The sequence below is a fragment of the Drosophila innubila genome (assembly GCF_004354385.1).
Source record: "Drosophila innubila isolate TH190305 chromosome 3R unlocalized genomic scaffold, UK_Dinn_1.0 2_E_3R, whole genome shotgun sequence".
NCBI classification, from domain to species: Eukaryota; Metazoa; Arthropoda; class Insecta; order Diptera; family Drosophilidae; genus Drosophila; species Drosophila innubila.
This window is the reverse complement of record NW_022995380.1, coordinates 12,813,398-12,835,057: the sequence shown is the minus strand read 5'-3', so window position 1 is coordinate 12,835,057 and position 21,660 is coordinate 12,813,398. Positions and strand designations below refer to the sequence as shown.

Sequence of the window (21,660 nt, the reverse complement as noted above, 5' to 3'; positions counted from 1 at the left end):
GCTCTTTAAACATTTTATAATACACACACTCAATGTTTTCACCATTTACGCACAACAATTTTGCATTGAGTGGCTGTTGTTGTTGTTATTGTTGTTGTAACACCTGGCGATGATATGACAACCCTGCAACAGACAACGTTGAGAGACGAAGATGAAGAAGAGCACTCACTCATGCGTTGCCATGTTGCTTTATTTATTTGCCTGCTTTTCTGCATGCTCGTTATACAAGATGTATCTTGTATCTCGTATCTCAAATCTTACATCTGTGTATGTGTGTGTGTGTTTGGATATCACAAGCTGATTTGATTGGATTTGATTTAATTTTCCAATTGAAAACACTTGATCATGTTTCCCCCTATGTGTTGTGACTGTCATTTTGAATCATGGCTAGAATAACACAAGCTCTCTCAACAGAGCCTTTTTGTGATGAAAGACATAAGAATTTTTACGCTGATTTTCCTGCAAGCAAGACAGATTGATTGTGGCGCTGCGGAAAATTGCAACAGTCATGGAAAAGCATCTAATACTACTACTTAAGATGTAAACATATTCTATAAAGATAAACTAATAAACTTGTTATATGATACATATGAAATAAGGAGAACGCGTCGAGAAAAGTATACAAATTATATGTATGTTATTCAATCAACAGTACTTCCAACATTAACAGCTACTTAGCCTTTACTCACTAACGGCACATTTGAAGAATTAACTAATAATTACTGTCTTTCTGTCTCTCTGTTTGTAGCAACTCTTTCGGTCACAGAATCCGGGCTTAGCGGCTGCGGCCGCTGCAGCCACATCGGCAGCAAGTGCAGCGGCTGCAGCCGGCGCTGCGCCACCAGGTGCACCCAATGGCACAATGCAGGCATCGCAGCAGCAGCAGCAGCAACAACAGCAACAACAAATGCAAATGGCGGCCGCATCGCAACAGTTTTTGGCCGCACAACAGGCACAACAGAATGCGGCATATGCGGCACAGCAGGCGGCACCGTATGTTATCAATCCGGGACAGGAGGCGACACCGTATCTGAGCATGATTGCTGCCGCTCAAATGCCGCAGTATTACGGCGTTGCGCCCTGGGGCATGTACCCAGGCAATCTGATACCACAGCAGGGCACACAACCTCGTCGCCCCCTCACGCCCTCGCAACAGGGTGCTGAGAATCAACCGTATCAGGTAAGCAATTGCTATTGGCCAGAGGTGTATATACTATATATACACATACATACGTGCAGGGGGGCAAATGGGGGGCTGTAAAAGAGCTTCGATGTGTATAAAGATCCAGTGTAAATTGTTGTACACATATTTCGCATTTAACGTTGATTTTTAATTAATTGTATAGTTAACCTACAACTTGACCTAAAACGTTGTATTTTTTCTCTCTTCTTTTCTTTATCCACATAAAATAATAATAAACAAAAAACAAAATGCTTCATAACCACAAAACAAAAACGAACAAATATCAAATGCTAACCCTGTATAAAACAAAACATCTGTGTATAATACCAAAACCAAAATCAAAATCAACCAAAAGGTCATACCGGCCTTCTTCGATCAGAGCGGTTCGCTTGTGATGGGACCACGCACCGGTACGCCCATGCGTCTGGTTAGCCCCGCCCCCGTTTTGGCGGTGCCACCGGGTGCCGCTCGTGCCGGACCGCCGCCACCGCAAGGCCCACAATTGTATCCACCACAGCCGCAAACGGCCCAACAGAATCTCTACTCACAGCAGAATGGTTCCAGTGTCGGAGGTAAGCCAAAAATCATATAACCCAAGCATCCAAATCCATCTACGCCTTCTCAACCCTAATGTATAGTGTTATATATATTTTTAAAGTTTATGTATAAAACTAAGCATATAGTAAGATTATGACATATGTAACTTAAAGCATTTTACGGTATGGTCATATAACACCCTCTCATCAAACTAATCGAACCATCAACATGAGCTTATAACTTGAAACTTTTAGTCTGAAACTATGCCAAGAAAACAAAGACCCGCCTTAAATTAAAACGAGTACTATAAATACAAATACGGGCAACAATAATAACTATTGGGTAGACTTTCACTTGACGCATTTCTGTTTATCTTTTTCGAGGTGCGCCCCCAACTTGTCAGCATATTATACAGTCATATAACAATGTAATGCAATTTATAATTTCATATTCATTTCCATTATTCTGCGTGTCTGACTGCGTGTACGCTATAGTTGGAATTGTAAGGCATATCAGTGGCAAATGATTAAGTAAGGAGGGCAAGTTAATCAATTTTCTAACTCTCCATATTTATAATTAAATCTAATTTTAGGTAAATTTTTCCAATCATTTATTATGATCTCAGTCAACCAACTGAAATGAACAAATAAAAATGTTGCCAAGTTTAACAACAATAATTATAATAAGGCTAGCTTTTAACTTGTTCAATTTTATCACTTGCATTTGCAGGGTATAGAAAAAGTCTGTCAATGTTATTGCCGTCACACTAAGCGAATCACCAAATGCTTTTGCCAGTAAATATTTTCTTGTTTTTCATAAATATCTAATGGAGAAAATAGCAATAACAAAAAAGTGAGGGAAAAACAATAGATGAAAACTAAAAGCAAATTGCATGCCAGCACGCAAAATGTTATTACTCCTATTGCAAACTTGCAACTTGCTGCAGCAACAACAACAGCAACAGCAACAACTAGAGCTGCAACAACGACAACAATGTTATCCTTACTCATTCAAGTTGCTCTGTCAGCCGTCGACTGAATCATGCAATATGTAGAGAGTGTGTGTGTGGAATGTGTGAGAAGTGTGTGTGTGGGTGTATGTGTATACACTATAGTTGCAAGGCGCCATAACGAAGCTCTTCACTTGTACAGCGATACAATGGTTTGTATTACGTTTATGCGTGAACTGAACGTGAATCGCAGAAAGCGACAAAACAATCCATTCGTGATTCGAAGGCGAACAATATTTCAAAACTAATTTGATATAAACAATTATTGTAAAACTTGAAAAATGCTTTTAAAAAAAAAAACCTAATTAACTAATAATATATAATAAATAAAATAAACTTCAGCTAGTCATAGTTTTGAAATTCTATTTAACTATACACCTTAACAAAGCTCACGAAATCTCCTAACGTATAAACGCATGTACGATTTGCATGTGCTCAGCGTGTGTTTTTAGTTTAGTTTTATGCACCAAAAAATAACATTTGCAATATGAGCTTGCAGAATTGTGAGAAAACTTGGGGTTTGACAAGGGACGTCGAGTTGTGGAGAAATGTTGTTGGTAGCCAGAAGCTTCAAACTTGGCAAAGGCAAAACAGTTGACGGAAATTTTTGTGTTATTCTTGTTGTTGTCTCCCAATTTGTTGTAAATTTATAGAATTTTAAATTATAATTAATAACGGCAGTCAGGCACTGAAAGTTGAGTTTACATCCCGCTAACTTTCACTCTGTTTCCCTTCTCTCTTTATTAAACAACTAGTAATGGATATTTTCTATTATCGTTGACAATGAAAAGTTGAGTTGTAATTTTGTAGCATTTAAATTAGTTGTTCGGTCTGTCGTATTGGGTGATATTGTTGCATGAAACTTAACATCAGTTAAAGTCCGTTTAAGCCAATATTGAATTATTGAGTTCGTTAACGTGAACTGCATTAAGAATCGAAATAAAAATCAATTTACTCTTTACTCGACCGCATGAAATGCTGCTTAATGGACGCAACTTCATTTTTCACAACAATTTTCGTCGACAATTTTGCCATTAATGGCGCAACTCGCACATTAATTCATTAATTAAGTTTCCCTTCATGTGGAAATTCAATAAAATTTCTTCTTCTTTTGCGCTGACACATACTATAAGACATATGATTACAGTTTGCAATTATTTCACAGATTGTATACCCTGTAATTGAGTATATGAAAGCATATTAATCCGTTTGAAAAACTTAAAGAATAAGTATATGTAGTTATTCGTACACTACACCTCTATCTAACCTTTCTTTGCATCATGCTAAGTCTGACTGGCTTAACTGTGCCACGTGTGGCACGGAACACCACGCCCACTTTAACGCGCTGTAGAGTATCCCACTCGAGTCTATCTTTGGGCCTGACAATCAGTCAAAAATCAATTAAGTGCATTTGTCATTCTGGTCTTCTCTTTGCGGTTGGCTTGACATGCTTAGGTACCAAGTTAACAACAACAACTACAATACCAACAACAACTATATCGGGGAGGATAACGAGAACAACAGTCAAGTGTGCAGGTGATTTCGAATTGGATCTTCTCTAGCCTGTGCCTTGAGAGCGTGCATTGTGTCTGGTCATACGAGGGCTGTCCCAAAAATTATTAAGTCAACAGAAAAAAAAGCGCAGTTAAAATATAAATGTAAATGAATCAGTAGATAGATTCTTATAAAAAGTAATATTCGCTAAATTCTTTCCAAAAAATTTCCGTTATTTCGCTAATTTTGATTTAATTTAATTTTTTTATAATAGATTGTTTTTTACATTTATATAATTTAAATTTAAATATTATTTAAAAATAAGGGCTGACACTTATTTTTAATTTAACAGTCAATTAATAGACGTTGTCCTGTAAAAATTTATACAACTTCCAATTTGTTTTATGAAAACAATTTAATCTGATGTGAGCTAAAGTGATCAGCTTAACAACAATTGCCATTTTTATTTGTATTTAAGGTGATTATTAGACTATCGATACGGCTCCGGATCTATACATCAGATTGGGTACTTGTGGAACTATCCTCGTAGAATCAACCCACATAACGTACAAGTACACACACGCACACACACACGTACACAGACACAAGTTGTTGCACAACTCAATTGCAATTAGCACTAAAGCAAGCGAATGGGTTCTCAATTTCATAGTACAAGAGCCATATTCCACCATTATAGAGTGCGTGTGTGTGTGTGTGTGTGTGTGAGAGAGAGAGAGAGAGCGAGATGCCCCCATCCATAATGGCAGGCTCAGTTACCGGTTGCCAGTTTATCTACATCCACATATGCCTTCTTCACATCCCCAAACCTCCTCGCTCATTACTGAGTGCAATCGATGAGTCAAGACACAGCAACAACAGTTGTAAGCCACGTTCTGTGTTCCCCTCTCTCTCTCTCGCTACCCCCCAAAACGTGCAATGTCAAAAAGCTTTTTAATGGAGATTATATTGTTTTAAGTGGCCGGGCGGGAAGATGGAGGACATTGAAGGCAAGAGACGGAAGGCAGGTCCGAGCTCAGGCAAGCGCTGCAATTACAAACGTTAATGCGCACATGAGAAGATGTGGTAAAGGAGATGGATGTGGAGGTATCCTCTCACACACAGACACAGCTTGACTTTGGCAACCGCCAAACCATTTGGCCGTGCCTGAGAACAATGAGAAAGCTTGGTGGTTGGATAAGGGCTGTTGTTGTTGCTGCTGTTACTACCAACCAGCCAGGTTTCAGTCAGTAGGATTTGTCTGGCATCCTGAGCACGCCCCCTCGCACACACACACACACACGCACACACACACACAATTATTATGTACACCTTTCACATGTTGGCAACATGTGATTGCATTTGGGGGAAAGTGAAAGTAGAAGCAGAAGCCAAACAGCCAACAGGCAGGCAGGCGGGCAGGCAACAGCCAAAGCCAATGCCAAAACCACTTTACATACTCACACAACATGCACATTGTTGTTGTTGTTGTTGTTGATATGCCATTGTTGTTGTTGTTATCCATGTCGCTGTCGCCTGTGCCTGTTGTGTTGCCTTTTGTGCAAATGAATTCGTTTATTTTGTAAAATGTCAATTGCTGTTGCAGCAGCTGCTATTGAGTGCGTCGGGTCCATCGAGGGGAAGTAAGTAGAAGGATGAATGATTCTGTGCCACATGCAGAAGTGGCAGCAACTTGTTTGACACTTGCCACAAAAGCGAATAGCTACCATTAGAAACAGCGAGAGGGAGAGAGAGTTTCAGAGAGTGGGAGAGGAAAGATGCACTTTACACTTAATGAAATTCTCCGAGACGTGTACAACGTGGCGTATGCGTAACGCGCAACAGAACTGTAAACCCGATTGAATATCCTTACGTAACTATGTACACAAAAGGTGGCTTATAACGGTAGCTAAGATTTTATAACTAAGTATATAGTACATACAGATAAACATCAAGCAATCGAATACAAGTGCAAATTCAATTCGATTTGACACACACTTATCTAATCGCTATTAACTGTCATTCTATATTCGTATCCTGTGAGCAATGAAATCGTTCTGATTAGACATTCTATTGTCAGAGGCAGACAGCAGCTGGAAGCTAATTACATTTGAGATATTAAGGAAAAGTGAGAAAAGCATAAAATAGAAATAATATGAGTATGAGTATCGAATATTGTATGCTTTGAAAAATGTATAAGAAGTACTTATTTTGTGTATTCAAGTTTCCACATCATACTGAGACTTTTTGCAATGTTTGTCGCATCCATCTACTTTCGAATATCTTACGAATTGCTTTCTTATGTCTCACGAGTACCATACATATCTTTTCAGCTAAAAAGCTTCCTTTTTATGATGGTCTTTAATTACATTTAGATGGAAGACTCGGCATGTTGTTATATATATATTTTTTTTTTTTTATAGCCTACTTCTGGGTATTTGCTTCGCTTCAAATAGTTTCCGGGCATTTAAATAACTGGAAAATTTTTATTTTGAATGCAGTAAATGTGTGCTTGATGTGTTGTGGGTAATGTGCACGTGTGTGCATTTATAATTCATAAAATCATTACATTAGACTAGGCAGGCGACTGAAGGGATGTGTCAGAGCGATACTAGCAGTTATGGCACCTGCCTCGTGTATGGAACGTGTGCATAAACCACAAAATGTCGCCTGCCATAAACGATGGCGTCTTTTTAATGCTACACTCGCACACACACACACGCAATAGAAGCTGCAGTTTCATTTGGTAAAGTGTCCTTGCCAGGAGACGCACTCGCATGTTAAAGGAAAAGACAGGCACAGAAGCAGAGCAAGAGAGAGGCAGAGAGAGACAGAGATAGAGAATGAGAATGTCAACTATGCAGCATAAGAAAAGGACAGTTGAATATTTGGGCGGGGTTGTGTGGCTTGTGAGTTCCCTGTCCCTTTGCTTGCTCTTCAATTATTACGACTGTTTTGGTTACCAATACCAATACACACGCAACGAACAACTGGCAACAACAACAACAACAACAACATCTATAGCACACAAATTGCATGAATAATTCCCTTTTAAATTGTTGCAACTACCGAGGAAAACACCAACATTCTCGTGGGGAGGTGAAGCCGAGTTGAGAAGAGACGAGACGAGACGAGATGTGGCAAGGGGAAGCGAGTCGCGTTGCATTGAGCAAATAAAATAAACAGACTTGCAAACATTCAAAACAGATGAAGTAGATCCTCCATTTACCCACCTCCCTGCCGACACAACCATCCGACCACTCGACACTTTCATTGACGTAAATTGTTTGTACTACATAATCCATTCAATGCTTCGTGCAGACACCCTCCTCCCTCCTACTTGTTTCCACTCGCAGTTGCATGCTCTCATTGCCTGCATTTGAAATGAAATTTCGGAATTTTGGAACTTAGCAGTCGCGTCTCTGAAGTGCGTCAAATTAGTTGCAATTTAAATGCAAAAAATTCAAAACTTTTGCAGACGCAGTGTCGTTGTTGTTGTTTTCTTTTATTAAGCATTTCATCTGCCTCCCCTCTCCCGCCTTACACCTCTCTAGTTGCCAAATTTACATTTCCACTATCCTCTAATTGTTGTTGTTGTTGTTGCGTTGCTGTTTGTAATTAAATATAGTGTTGAAATGAAGCTGGAATTAAAAGCATTGTTAGCATTAGATTGTTTTTTTTTTCTTATATTTTTAAATATTGCAAAGACATTGTCAGCTGCTTTTTATTTAACTTTTTTTTAAGATTCCGATAAAAGTAATAAATTGATACATAAGGCTAAATTTTCTGTTAACGGATTCGTTATTCTCCACCGATTACAACACTGATAATTGCAGATATTTCAACATACAACATTTTAAAAATATTATTGAGTCTGTTTTTAATTTCAGCATTTTTGTTTAACTTTATACATATTTTAGAAAAGTATCACTGTTATTAGACAGTAATTTAAGCGCTATTCAACACTATTTGTAGTACAACTTCTTATGTAAAAATTGCAAGGCAAATAAGTCGATTTATTTAGCTCACATAGGACCTATTATAATAAGTTTGAAAAAACTTTGGTAATTTTCACGCCATTTCTGAAATCATTATAGTAATTATGGTAACATAGATGGGCAGATGACAGGGAATGTGTGTGGTGGAATCAAGGACAGCAAAATAAGTGAATAGGCAATGAACAGACATGACCCACCAAGAGTAACACTTCTATTATGGCACATTTTCTACAGCAAATTTATAGAAATGAACGCAACCCCTAAAGTTGCACTCCCTCTTCACATCTCCAGTCGTGCTTACACCATATGCTATTCGTGTTGCAAGTTGCATGTTGCACGACAGGCCGCCCGCATTTGCTGTTGCATACTTTTTAGGGCAGAGTCGCAAAAGTTGCCTTTATGCCGAGAGTTGCAAATTGTTGTAGGTTGTAAATAGCATTGTAGACTTTCACTTATTTGTTCTTATCCTTACCCCCTACCCCTACCCATTCCCCCATCACCGCAGTCCTGTTGTAAATTCCCTTGCCCTTATCCCCTAGCTGGATTCCTTCATTGCCTGTTGCCAACGCTCCTTTGGGCAAATCAATGCCAGTGACATATTACAGCATCCATCAAGTTGTCAGTTCCCTCACTCGCTTCTGTTGTTATTTGTACTTAATGTATGTGTGTTTGCGTGTGTGTGTGTTTGTGCGCTATATCCTTTTACATATCCCTAGAGCTTTGCCAGCGTTTCTGATGCGCATATGTGCGTCCTTAATGGGTGACATTACGAGTACCGCCTCCACTTACAGTTACATAAGTGGGTTGCCAGTCTATGTCCACCAGCACCCCCCTTCCCTGCCCCCTGCCAGTTTGCTGTCAGTTGTCTGCAACTGTGCCGCATCAAACTAAAACTAACGGTACACCAGATGCGCCTTAAAGTAGGCAATTAAGTTTACGAGCGCCTACTAACTGAAATGGCAGCTTCAACTCTACGTAACTCGATTAATTACAAAATAAATAAAATACTCTCTGGCATCTCTCGTTGCTGGTTTATGACTCAATTGGCTTGGCCAAGCTACTAAAATGTGGCTAAAATAGTAGCCACGGAGCTGCGTAAGCTTCAAGCGATTAACTTGCATTTATCAGTTTCTTTTTAATCAGATTATGTTGTATGACATACACACTTAAGTAACAAACTGGACAAAACGATCTTCAGCTATGACACATGCCGGGAATTTTATTTACAAAGTCATCTTAATGAACCTACAACTTGAATATTTAAACTTTGCAATGTAAAAATCTAAAAAAAACAACTGTTTCTTAATAGTTTAATAATGCCTCCAATTTAATTAGTATTCGTTTAAAATTACTTTAAATATTCCGTCAAGTATTAAATAAAAAATGAACTTTAGAAAATACATTGACAATTCAACCCAAACACTTAAAATGTAAATAATTAATAATTAATTAATGAATGTGCTATTTAATAATACAATATGATTATGAGTATGTGTTAACAATTGTTTATTTCACGCTCTCTCTCGTTTATTGCAGGCCTTGCATTGAACACAAACTCATTGACTGGTCGTCGCGACTCCTTTGATCGCACCACATCCGCCTTTAGCCCCTCGGCCATGGACTACACCAGCAGCAGCGTTGCAGCAGCCGCCAATGCGGTGAACAGTAGCGTTGCCCAAGCAGCTGCCGCAGCAGCGGCCGCAGCACGTGTCAAGTGGCCCGGAGCCATGTCGAATGCCAGCGCATATGGAGCATTGGGAGCAGGTGGAGTTAATGCATCGGCCAGTCCATTGGGTGCACCACTGACACCGCCACCGTCGGCCCAGTCTTGTCTAATGGGTGGCAATCGGGCGCCGGGTGCCGAGTCGCGTCAACGTCAACAGATGGCAGCGGTGGGTCTGCCGACAACAGCGGCAGCAGCTCAGGCAGCGGTTGCAGCGGCGGCCAACAATATGTTTGGATCGAACAGTTCGTTGTTCTCGAACCACTTGGCCTTGCCGGGCACCACACCCGCTGCGGTTGCCGCTGCAGTTGCCAACTCGCGGCAGGTGGTCGCTGCTGCTGCGGTGGCAGCTGCCGCTGCCGGTGCCGCCGCTGGGGCACCACAGCCAGGCAGATCGCGACTGCTCGAAGATTTTCGCAATCAACGTTATCCGAACTTGCAGCTACGCGATCTGACCAATCACATTGTGGAGTTCTCACAGGATCAGCATGGCTCGCGATTCATTCAACAGAAACTGGAACGTGCAACCTCCGCTGAGAAACAGATGGTCTTCAATGAAATACTCGGCGCTGCCTACAGCCTGATGACCGATGTCTTTGGCAACTATGTCATACAGAAGTTCTTCGAGTTCGGCACCCCAGAGCAAAAGAATACTTTGGGCATGCAGGTCAAGGGTCATGTATTACAGCTGGCGCTACAGATGTACGGCTGTCGGGTGATTCAGAAGGCGCTGGAGAGCATCTCGCCGGAACAGCAGCAGGAGATCGTTCACGAACTGGACGGACATGTGCTGAAGTGCGTCAAGGATCAGAATGGAAATCATGTGGTCCAGAAATGCATTGAATGCGTCGATCCCGTTGCCCTACAGTTTGTTATCAATGCATTCAAGGGTCAGGTGTATTCGCTGAGCACACATCCCTATGGCTGTCGGGTCATCCAACGCATTCTCGAGCACTGCACAGCCGAGCAAACAACGCCAATACTGGATGAACTTCATGAGCATACCGAACAGCTCATCCAAGACCAATATGGCAATTATGTCATACAACATGTGCTAGGTAAAATCAATATTATATCTTGAATATATAGAATTATTTTATTAATTTTATTATTTTATTTTATTTTATTTTAATTTTAAAAAATAAATCCAAATTAATGGGTACTTGGAATGAGGAAATGGCCAATATTTGTAGAAGACATAATGTCTCTCAAGAAAACCAATATGAAATTTTCTGAATAGAAATTCATTGTGATGGTCAAATATTAAAGCTTTTTTTAAATCTTGAAGTTTATCAGAAAAATATATTTAAATTTGACTTTAATATTTATGCGTTCAACGTAAAAATATATCTCTTCAATAGTTATTAAGCCGCTTAACTTACTTTACTTTACTTTAACTTAAACTGAACAATAGAATTGTTTGAGAATTAATAACGAAAATATCTTTTTGAATATCTTTTTAGTACAAAATCAGTTTTGCTTAATTAAAAATGAGAAAAGTTCCGATCTGTGATAATTTTATTAATCCGGCATTCCTATAATAATTACAGAGCACGGCAAACAGGAGGATAAGTCTATACTGATCAACAGTGTGCGTGGCAAGGTTCTGGTGCTATCTCAGCACAAGTTTGCCTCCAATGTGGTGGAGAAGTGTGTGACACATGCCACACGTGGCGAACGCACCGGCCTCATCGATGAGGTCTGCACATTTAATGACAAGTAAGTGTGACTAATTGGAATAACTTAAAAAAAAAGAAAATGAAGTAATGCTAATAATCGGATTTTGTTGTATTTAGTGCCTTGCACGTGATGATGAAAGATCAGTATGCCAATTATGTGGTGCAAAAGATGATTGATGTTTCGGAGCCGACGCAGCTGAAGAAGCTAATGACCAAGATAAGACCACACATGGCTGCATTGCGCAAATACACCTACGGCAAGCATATCAATGCCAAACTGGAAAAGTACTACATGAAGATAACCAATCCGATAGCTGCCGGTTCGGCTGGTGTTGGTGGTGGTGCTGGCAGTGCCAGTACAGCGACCACAACAGTTGCCAGCAGCTCCAGTGTTGTCTCCATGAGCGGTGGGGTAACATCCTCATCCGCTTCATCGACTTCGGTGTCCGCAACAGCAACAACAACAACTACCAACAGCATTGCATCGCCCACTACATGTGCGGTGCAGGAGAATGGCAGCGTAATAATGGCCGAGCCCACATCGCCAGCCACCTCGGAGTCATCTGCCTCGGTGTTGGCCTCAGTGAACAATGGCCTCGGTCCCATTGGACCGCCAACAACAGCCAATGGTGTGCTGTAAATTGATTATCGAATTTTAGTTTTTAGTCTCTGCATGAAGAATATTAAAAAAGGAAGGAGATGATATAGGAAGAAGAAGGCGGAAGGAAAGCTTGGGAAAGCAAAGCGAATGCATACTATATAAATATTAATAATATACATATATCTATATATATATAATAATAACTATAATGTAATTTATTTATAAACACGCAGAAAACAAACTGCAGACACACATACGCCACACACACAAACAACCGACCTAAACGGATTCAAAGAAATGAAAGATATAAAAAAAAGTGAAAGAGTAAAAGAAAGGTCGGCTCAAACATTGAGAGCAATCGATAATTTGTATATTCAATTGTTAAATGCTTTTTTAAAGTGCATAACACAAGTAGACACACCCACATACACATATAATCACTCGATGAGCAACAAGTTTGCTTTCAATTTTGATATATTTGTTGCTAAAATTTGTCACATCAATTTTGTGAGCTTTCTCTATGAAAAGCAAGAGCGACAAAATAAAGAATCGTAAATAAAATAAAACAATCGTAATGGAATCGGGCTAAAAACAAAAGAATTAAAATTCTAGCTCAGCGTACATTATTTGTTGTAATAACTTTGTAAAGAACACACACAATTTGTAAATGATTATTGAAAAGTATCAACTGTAAATTTGATTATTGAAAATTAATATGAAAGTAAAGCACATTACGTTCTGTTGTGTGTCGAACAAGCAAGAGAAGAGAAATAAAAAAGAGAAGCAAAGCGAAGCGAAGAGAATGTGAAGAAATTAGAAAGTATGATGATTATTAGCGTAGAATTGAACAGCAACCATTTCAAATACAGAAGTATAACAATATAAATATTATTATATAAATATCAACACTTAAAGTAGCATGTAGGCTAAAGGAGCAGCAAATATGTGTAAAAAAAAAAAACATTTAAAAAACAGCCGAGAGCACTCACACACATACACTGACATATTCATATACACAGACACAGACACACACAATTAGGGACTCTTTAGCGTTGCGTTTCGCAACATTTTCACGTCGCTTTTGCGCTATGTAAAAATTTTGTACAAAATAAACAAAAACAAAGGATTGAAACAAAGCAAAAACCAATGTAAAACAATGTAATATTATTTTTGTCATTTTGTTCGCATGTAAAATTAAACAGTTTTGTAAAATTCTCATTAATTTTAATCAAATTGCTTGCAATGTATAAAAGAAAAAAAAACAAAATAATGTTATACCAACCATAAGAACAACCAACAACAACAACTACACATACACATACACATATAAAAACCCATACAAGACTCTCAAATAGAAAGAAAATACGCAAGCATTGTAGCAATTACATATATATATATAACTACACACACAATACCAACTATTACCAACTCTATATGTCTATATATAGATATATATATATATATATATATTCATTTATATTTATATTTTGTAAATTGTCTCGTTTTTAAGTCCACACTCATCAGAGCATACATATTTACACGCATTGTATTTATATTTGTAGAAACTCGATTCTTTGGGCTTTCGAACCGAACCCTTTTAGTTTAGCCACTAAGTTTTAACTGATTACAGATTACTGATTATCGCTTATCAATTATTGTATACTGATAATAATTTTTTTTTAAGTTTCTCTTAGTTATGAATTTGCAAAAACCTTTATGTTTTTTTATACATGCAATAACAATTTTCAGAGAACCAACCAACAAAATGTAAAGAAAAGCAAATAAACCGAAAGTATAATATTTCAAAATATTTACCCATTTGTTAATTTGGCAACATCTTATATCATAAATCAGCTTTTATGGATTTTTTTAAGACACGCTTCATTACCATTTATTGTGTGCTTTGTGGCAGGCACACACCCCCTGAGGGGTGAAAAACTTCAAACCTTCATTATAATGAGCACCTTTTACTTTATCAAATTTCGATTTTTTCGATTTTCATTAAATAATTCAATTATTGCATTTTCTATTGTATTTTGCCGTCTCGGCTGCTGTTGCGCAATGACTTGAAAACTGTAAGACGTCAAGCAGTGCGACGCGTGTTGAACTGCTTGCGCAGGCGTTTACAGTTTGGCGACTACTTGCAGCAGCCATGTTGACGCCATGCGATACTGACATAAATTACTAATTGAATTGTAATTTAAGCAATTTACATTTGTATTTCTTTATGTTTAACATATTCATTATTTTATGTGATCAGCTTGAAATGTATTCGTTGTGCGAATAATAATTGATACTAGTAAGTGTATAAAATTGTTTTAAGTCTGATCATAAAAACAGACTCACCCACATTTGTAAATTGCATGCATGGATATGTATCTATACCCAAAGCCCTAAAAAATCAGATACACACACACACATACACATATATTGTAAAAAGTCACGAATTTTGTACATTTTGATAAATAATTTTAGAATATTTCACGACGCCTTAATCAAAACAGGACAAAACCAAACAAGGATCAAATCGAATTTAAATTAATTTGTTGTGTTTTTTTTTTGTGTTTTACTGCACTAAGGTACTAAGCAAAGAACATAATTAAATGTATATTTTTGTCAAAATTATAAACTTCGAAATTAAAGTGTCGTCTTTGTTGTTGCTGTCGTTATCGTCTTCGTTGTCGTGTTTTTGTATATAGTATTTAAAAATCATTGAGCATTTGTAATTTTGTGTAAATTTTGCCCATCTCCCATACAAATCCCCTCCTTGCACAACAAGCAACTGTAATGCATTTCAAGCTATCGCCGTATGATAAACATATACATGTAAAAAAAATTGTATGTAATTTTTATTATTTTTAGTTGTTAAACAATCAACTCTGCCTGTCTACAGAGCGTAGTGCACTGATAATTTTAATTTGCATAAATCATGAAACCCTAAAGTAACAACATTAATGCAGTTTTGTATTTAAATTCAAATGAAAGTGGATATTCTTTTTGTACAAACATATACACATGAGCATATACATAAACAGACATCGACACTTACATACGTATATGCAAAGGCAAAAAAACATAAAAAGCTGTTCAGCTGTAGTAGTTAGTAGTATAAGAAAGACGATCCTTCGATGGCTCTTATACATGTATAACATACATACAATGTTTTTAAGCACTTACATAGAGATTATATATGATTACTTATTTGTATATGAATATGTACATGTATATGTGTAATGTGTGTTGAGATTGAAACAGCACAGTGAAATTTACATGCAACTAGTGTTGTCTATATACATAAATATTGCTAGTTTTTACAATAAAATATTTCAATCACCCAATTTAAAAAGGTAAAAACACAAATGTAAACAATGTAACTTATCGTATATACAAAATTTAAGCAAAGGTGGTAAAAAATTAAAACAAAAGCAAACTTGTAAGCGGTTTTTGTAGAAATATAAACAAAATGTTTGGGCTATAAAACATTTGAGAAACGAAGAACATATTTTGAACGCTACCAATGTAGACAAAAAGTAATTCTTCACAATGTATATTTTATTTTGCCAATTTATTTGTAAAAAAAAAAAGCAAAAATCATTTAAAACAACAACTAATATGAAGCGAACAAGCTATGAATAAACAAGCTAATCAATATTTAAACAAAAGTAAAAAATATTAATAATTATACTGCAGAACTTTGTAAAACATTGTAAACTAACTCTAAGGATACTAAACGAAACATTTGTAATTTGTTGTAAAAAGAATAGAATGATAAAGCAGGATGATAGTTTGATAATTTGGTAGAATGATAGAAATGAACCGGCAAATGTCAAGTAAAAAAGTAAAAAATAAATTATGAATATATATATAAACTATACATACGAGTACATAATACTTATAAAGCATAAATAATTATATTTTGTAGTTACAAACACTCTCACACATACTCGATACATACACACACACCTTTAGTTTTGTAAACAGCGCGCAATCGGCACAATTTATGTACGAATATATGAAAATATATAATACTTATATATTTAATAATAAAATGAGAAAAGAAACAATTTAAATTCGTAGACAGCATTCGAGCATTTGATTTAACTATGCATTAAACTCTTATGTTTATTATACAAATTAAATTTAACGCTAATTTCATTGTGGCAAAAACAAAAAAAAAAAAAAAACCAACAAACAAAAGAATAAAACAAACACAGTTTATTATGTAGCAAAAATCGAAAACGTTTTATTTCAACAATTCTAAACAACTTGTTACTCTTTATGTTTAAATTTGGATATCAGTTTCAATTTCAGTTTCGTGAAGTTTAAATTCAAATTCCAACCAATTGGCTTCAATTGAAGGCTGCGATGACAACAAAACTGAAATCAAAATTCATATTTATATGGCATACAATTAATTGATAGCATAGCACTATATATAAACTATATATATATATATAAATATATATATTATTACATATATTTGCATATATGTAAACCTAATCTATAACCAATCTAACAAACTAGAAAATTGAAAGACAGTGCAACAGTTTGTGGCATTTTATACGGCGCATTTTTATATACACAGGCTAGCTGTCTATAACATATATATGTACGTAAATATATATATTTAATCAAATATATTGATATATATGTATATAGCTATATATTTGATTAAATATGTTTGAAATTTTATAATGAGGCAGTAAGTAAACGGACATACTATTTTTTTATAAGCCTTGGCAAGCTACACTTTTTCCAGGCCAAAACATTTTAACAAAATTACCAATTACCAATTCCCGATAAAAAGATATAAACCAAAACCAAAATAAAATAAATATAATACTTAAAGCATTAACCCCCAGCAGATAATTTCGTATATAAATAGTAGAATTTTTCCATTGTAGAAATGAAATGTATGTATAACTATATAAATTTTTACTTGAAAATTGTTCGAATCATCAAATCTCGATATGCAATAGGAGAACGATAAAGTGAACAAGTCATTGTGTTAAAATGATGGAATGAAAATGAAAAGGAAAAACTTATTCAAATCACATAAACTGTATATACGGAGTAATTACTCGTACAGGGCATACATCTGGAAATTAAAATGGGGGAGTTACTATTGCAATTTCCATTGGATTTGGTTAAGAAATCATTCGAATGATATTGTTTATGGGATGGTCATACCGAAATTCTGCTGATCTTATCCTCTCTCTAAGGATCTGGTTCAGCATTAAGTAGCTAAGCTAGAACTTTTCTAGAGATAAAGATAGTCTCAGTTATGCATAAGTATTTGTGTTTGTTATATTTACTATAGAGATATATTTATGTATTTCATGTTGTACTGACTCCATGGAGCACTATCGACCAATACCAATTTCCATACAAGTTTAGATTGGTTTTCATTTGAATGCCCCCATTAATGCCACAATTACATCTTAAACAACAACTTGAAATCAATTAAACGATATGAAAACATGAAATCTAAGCGGTCACTCGTATCTCGTATGTACATAGGTGTACGAACAAAACTAAAGATGAACAATTGTAAAACTAAATACTTCTACATATTTAATAAAAACAAAACATATTAATACCTCTTGGGAACTTATTTATTCATCAACGCTCTGTGGGTTTTGAGTAAGAAGAGATTTCAAAAATACTTTCAAAATAGATTCAGAAAATCCTTATATCATTCTGTTTGGATCTATTATAACTTGCTTTCAGACTATGGAGAAATAAGAAGTCTTCTGATTACACCACACAGTATGTAAGTAGATTATTTAATACTTTGTTTATAGCAATAACGAGCACTTTACAATTAAATAAACAAAAGCTTAGGCCTAGAGTCCTTATCAAAAATAGACTGGAAGCTAAAGGGAGTCTAATTCGAGTAGAATTGATCGACAGGAACGTTTTTGAGCAGCTGATTGGCCAGTTTGCCGAATTCAGTGGCCAGCTTCTTCTGGAGCTGCGATTGCATGGCCTCTAGAACAATTTGTGAGTTGTCGCGCAGGAAGAGATTCGTGGCCTCCACTAGAAGAACAGCAAGAGAATAGTGGATTAGTATTTTTTTGTTACAGCCAATTGACACAAGAACTTACGCAGAATACGATTGTTGTTGAAGGCACCGGAGATGCTCATGTTGGCCTTCTTCACATCCAAGACAATACTGAGGGAATCCACGTGCAGGTACTTGCCACGTGCCGATGTCTTTCCAGTGAGATCGGCGGTAACACCGTCGAATATGGCATGGAATTCGCCGCCTCCTGATGCGGGTATTATCAGTAGAACACCGGAGCTGGTGTACTTCGCCTCGATCTTCAGCTTGGGCATCACAATGCGCGCCTTAAAGGGTTCACCGCCATTCTCGCCGAGCTTAAGAGACTTCACCTCAAAGTTGCTGGCCCCAAATGCCTCCATGTTCTTCAGCGTGATCTTATAACCCTGCGGTCCCTCCGTGAGCTGCAGTGCCAGCGAGTCCATCTTGAAGGGCTCCACGGGCGGCAGCTGCAAACAGATGGATGCACAATTAGAGACGTCAATAAATGAACAACCATCGACAGTTTAAAATCACAATCACAATCGAGGTCGGAAAATTTCCGCACTCAAGAGGCAGCTGCCACAAACAGATTGACGATGGAGCATTACGTAAGACCCGTTAGCCTAGCCCCACTGTATTGCCACAGTGTTGCCACTTGCCATTTTCTTATGCAACTGCAACACGTTTTGCAATCCAAATTGTCGGAAGCGTGTCAGACTGAAGGGTTACCCACCTCTATCTCGGGTATGCCGCTAGCCAGATACGGTCTCAGATGCTCCAGGGAGCCAATAAGGCAGTTCACCAGCTTGGGATCATCGCGAGGGCATTGCTTAATATACGCAGCTGTCAAATAAATGTAAAGAATATATGAGAAACTTTGAGCATTCATCACTAAGTTAGATCAACAAAAGGTCTAATCAATTTCAATATTAATTCCCACAAAGTTCAACGACTTGCGAAGATCTCAAAGCCGGCCAGCAACTGTGACAACACCTTATTTTCATGTTCAAACTTATAACCCTGGCCCTGGCCAAGACCAAGTGCGATCTCCGGCAAGGTCAGATAATTTGGCCTTGCGAATGCATCAGTTTTGATAGCAGCTTAAGAACCTGTCTTACATTGTACACTCTGTATTGTGCTTACAACTCTGTAGCATGACCGTCACATATTATTATATGGTATATACAACATATTTATAAATCAATGGCGACTGCATCACAGCGAACCCAAGCACGAAAAATTCAAGTTGAAGGCTGTTCAACGGCTGTTCAAAAAACTTGATCATTCATTAAAAATGGATTTAGTTCAGAGTCTGCATTATTGAGTTGTCTCTTTTATGGATGCGGAAGAGTTTCATTTTCATGTTATGCTTTTATTTTATTTACGTTCGCTTTGGTTCGATTCGGTTCACTTGGCTCACTTTAATACCCCTGCCCGAGTTTTCAAGTTTGCGAGCTTGTCAAACTGTGTCAATTTGCAAACAACAGACAATTAACTCATTGAAGCTGTACAGTAAACAAGATTTACATAAACTTAATGGATTCCGTTAACTTTTGAAAGCAAAGTTCATTTGTGATCGACAGCGACAAATTCTTTAAGAATTAATCATTTATAGATTGTTTATTTTATTTAACTTTAATAAATTTAACAAATTTTGCATTTAAAAAAAAAGGTAATGTAATAGTCAAAATTTTTAATTAGTTAATTTTAAATGCTTACTACAAGTACATAAAGACTATAAGTTTACTGCATTAGTCACTAATGGTGAATCATGAAGATAAAATAAATAATAGACTTACATAATGTCCCAGCTATAAAATAAAATTGACTGCCCATTACCAACTTTAATAATAATTTAATAAATTAATTTTCAACTGTGACGCTCTTTTAATACTTTTATACTATTAGGTAAGTAATTTCAGATGCAATTTCTATTACATCTTAATCCATTTTCGAGTCGGTGTACAACTTACGCGCTTCAGCCAGAGTTAAACAGATCAATTGACTGATTGCAGCCAGTATGCACAAGTATCTCAGCATCTTGATAATAAGGTTCACTTCACAACAAGTTAATTATAATGCTATCAATTAGTATACAACACCGCTTAGTTACTATTTATTTATTGATATCGCAACTCGTAGAAACACGTCCAATCCCGCTAAGCTCAGAACGACAACTGTGAACGTTATCTGCGTCTGCCGTTGGTTTTAAAGCCTCCTCAAGAAAATGCAAAGCGCAGCTCCAAAACTCCTCAGCTGCGACGTTGACTGTGACGCTGACGGCGACGGCGACTGAGTCCGAGACCAAGACTAACTGACTGACTAACTAACTGACTGACTGACTGACTGACTGCTAGCTGGTGTTTAGTAAATCTGTCTAAAGGTCTCTTTGCTACTCGGTCTACAGTCTTCAGTTGTAGTCTCTCCGTATATTTGGTTTTCTGTCTCGCCGTCTTTCACATTTTATTATTGTTGTATTTTTTTATTTCGAATTTCGGTTTTGTTTTCAGTTCTTGTTTTGTTTGCCCATTTGCGAAGAAGTATAAAATGTAATTAAGCATTTTTTTTTTTTTCGCAATGAGCTGTAAATTTGTTGTCTCGACTCGTTTAGAATAAATCGTTAATTTCTTCAAAAAAAAAAATTAAAATAAGATTAAATTGGCAGCAATAAAGTGCTAAAGTGCAGTCCATTATGCAGTTTTCATTAGCACCTAAGATGCAAATAACAACTTACTCATTTATGAGTAAATATATAAACTAGTTAAGTTAACCTGTTCCACGAACCTGTCTCCATTGTCTATCTGACCTTTGTGGCTCAGCAAAAATGACCACAACAGAACCCTGAACAAATCAAAGAGAAATCAATAATTTGTGTAATTTTTTTTTTATAGAATTGCATAATTGTTAATATTCTGCAACTGTTTGTTTATGATTCTGATGTTCGCGATTCTTTCCTGATTTCGAATTTTATTTATAAGTTTTGCAAATAAAATTCCGCTATAACAGGTATAACAACCTTCGCATTCGAGTAAATAGATTATAATATATGTGGAATAAATATAGTGAGTAGCTCAACTGCAACTCTGAGATATGCGGATATGGGTTAAAGCAATTTTGTTGCCCGTTTACGCAATTTATTAACAATTATTTTAGCAATGCATTTCTCACAAATCATTAAAGTTAAATGATTAAGTCAACGTTAGCTAGCTATGAAGAAACCTATTAAAGTAATATACAAAACAAAATGTTGAGGGAAGAAGAACACACTCTCTGATGTATATGTATATTTGTATTCTATATTAGGTATACACAACTCAAAGTCAACTAAGCAGAAAGTAAGGGTTCGACTTTGTGAAGACCTTTGAAAGTCCGATCTTAAACTGTTTACAATGG

General features: G+C 36.7%; 2 protein-coding genes across 4 annotated transcripts in view; one reads left to right on the top strand and one right to left on the bottom strand.

Moving 5' to 3' along the window:
• LOC117790414 (maternal protein pumilio-like) overlaps positions 1-12,986 on the top strand; it is a 95,047-nt gene extending 82,061 nt beyond the window's left edge. For all 3 annotated transcript variants that reach the window (XM_034629862.1, XM_034629860.1, XM_034629863.1), the window contains 5 exons: positions 749-1,180; positions 1,539-1,755; positions 9,755-10,999; positions 11,492-11,660; positions 11,738-12,986. In XM_034629862.1, coding sequence (XP_034485753.1) covers positions 749-1,180; positions 1,539-1,755; positions 9,755-10,999; positions 11,492-11,660; positions 11,738-12,260 — 2,586 coding nt within the window. In that variant the 3' untranslated portion in view covers positions 12,261-12,986. The remainder of the gene's footprint in view (positions 1-748; positions 1,181-1,538; positions 1,756-9,754; positions 11,000-11,491; positions 11,661-11,737) is intronic.
• A 4,992-nt stretch (positions 12,987-17,978) lies between these two features.
• LOC117790925 lies at positions 17,979-20,454 on the bottom strand. Its single transcript, XM_034630540.1, has 4 exons — positions 20,241-20,454; positions 19,001-19,110; positions 18,329-18,734; positions 17,979-18,260 (listed from the first exon to the last, which is right to left on the bottom strand). The coding sequence occupies exons 1-4, from the start codon at positions 20,305-20,307 to the stop codon at positions 18,109-18,111; spliced, it is 735 nt and encodes a 244-aa protein (XP_034486431.1). The 5' UTR covers positions 20,308-20,454; the 3' UTR covers positions 17,979-18,108.
• Between the last annotated feature and the right edge of the window lie 1,206 nt (positions 20,455-21,660).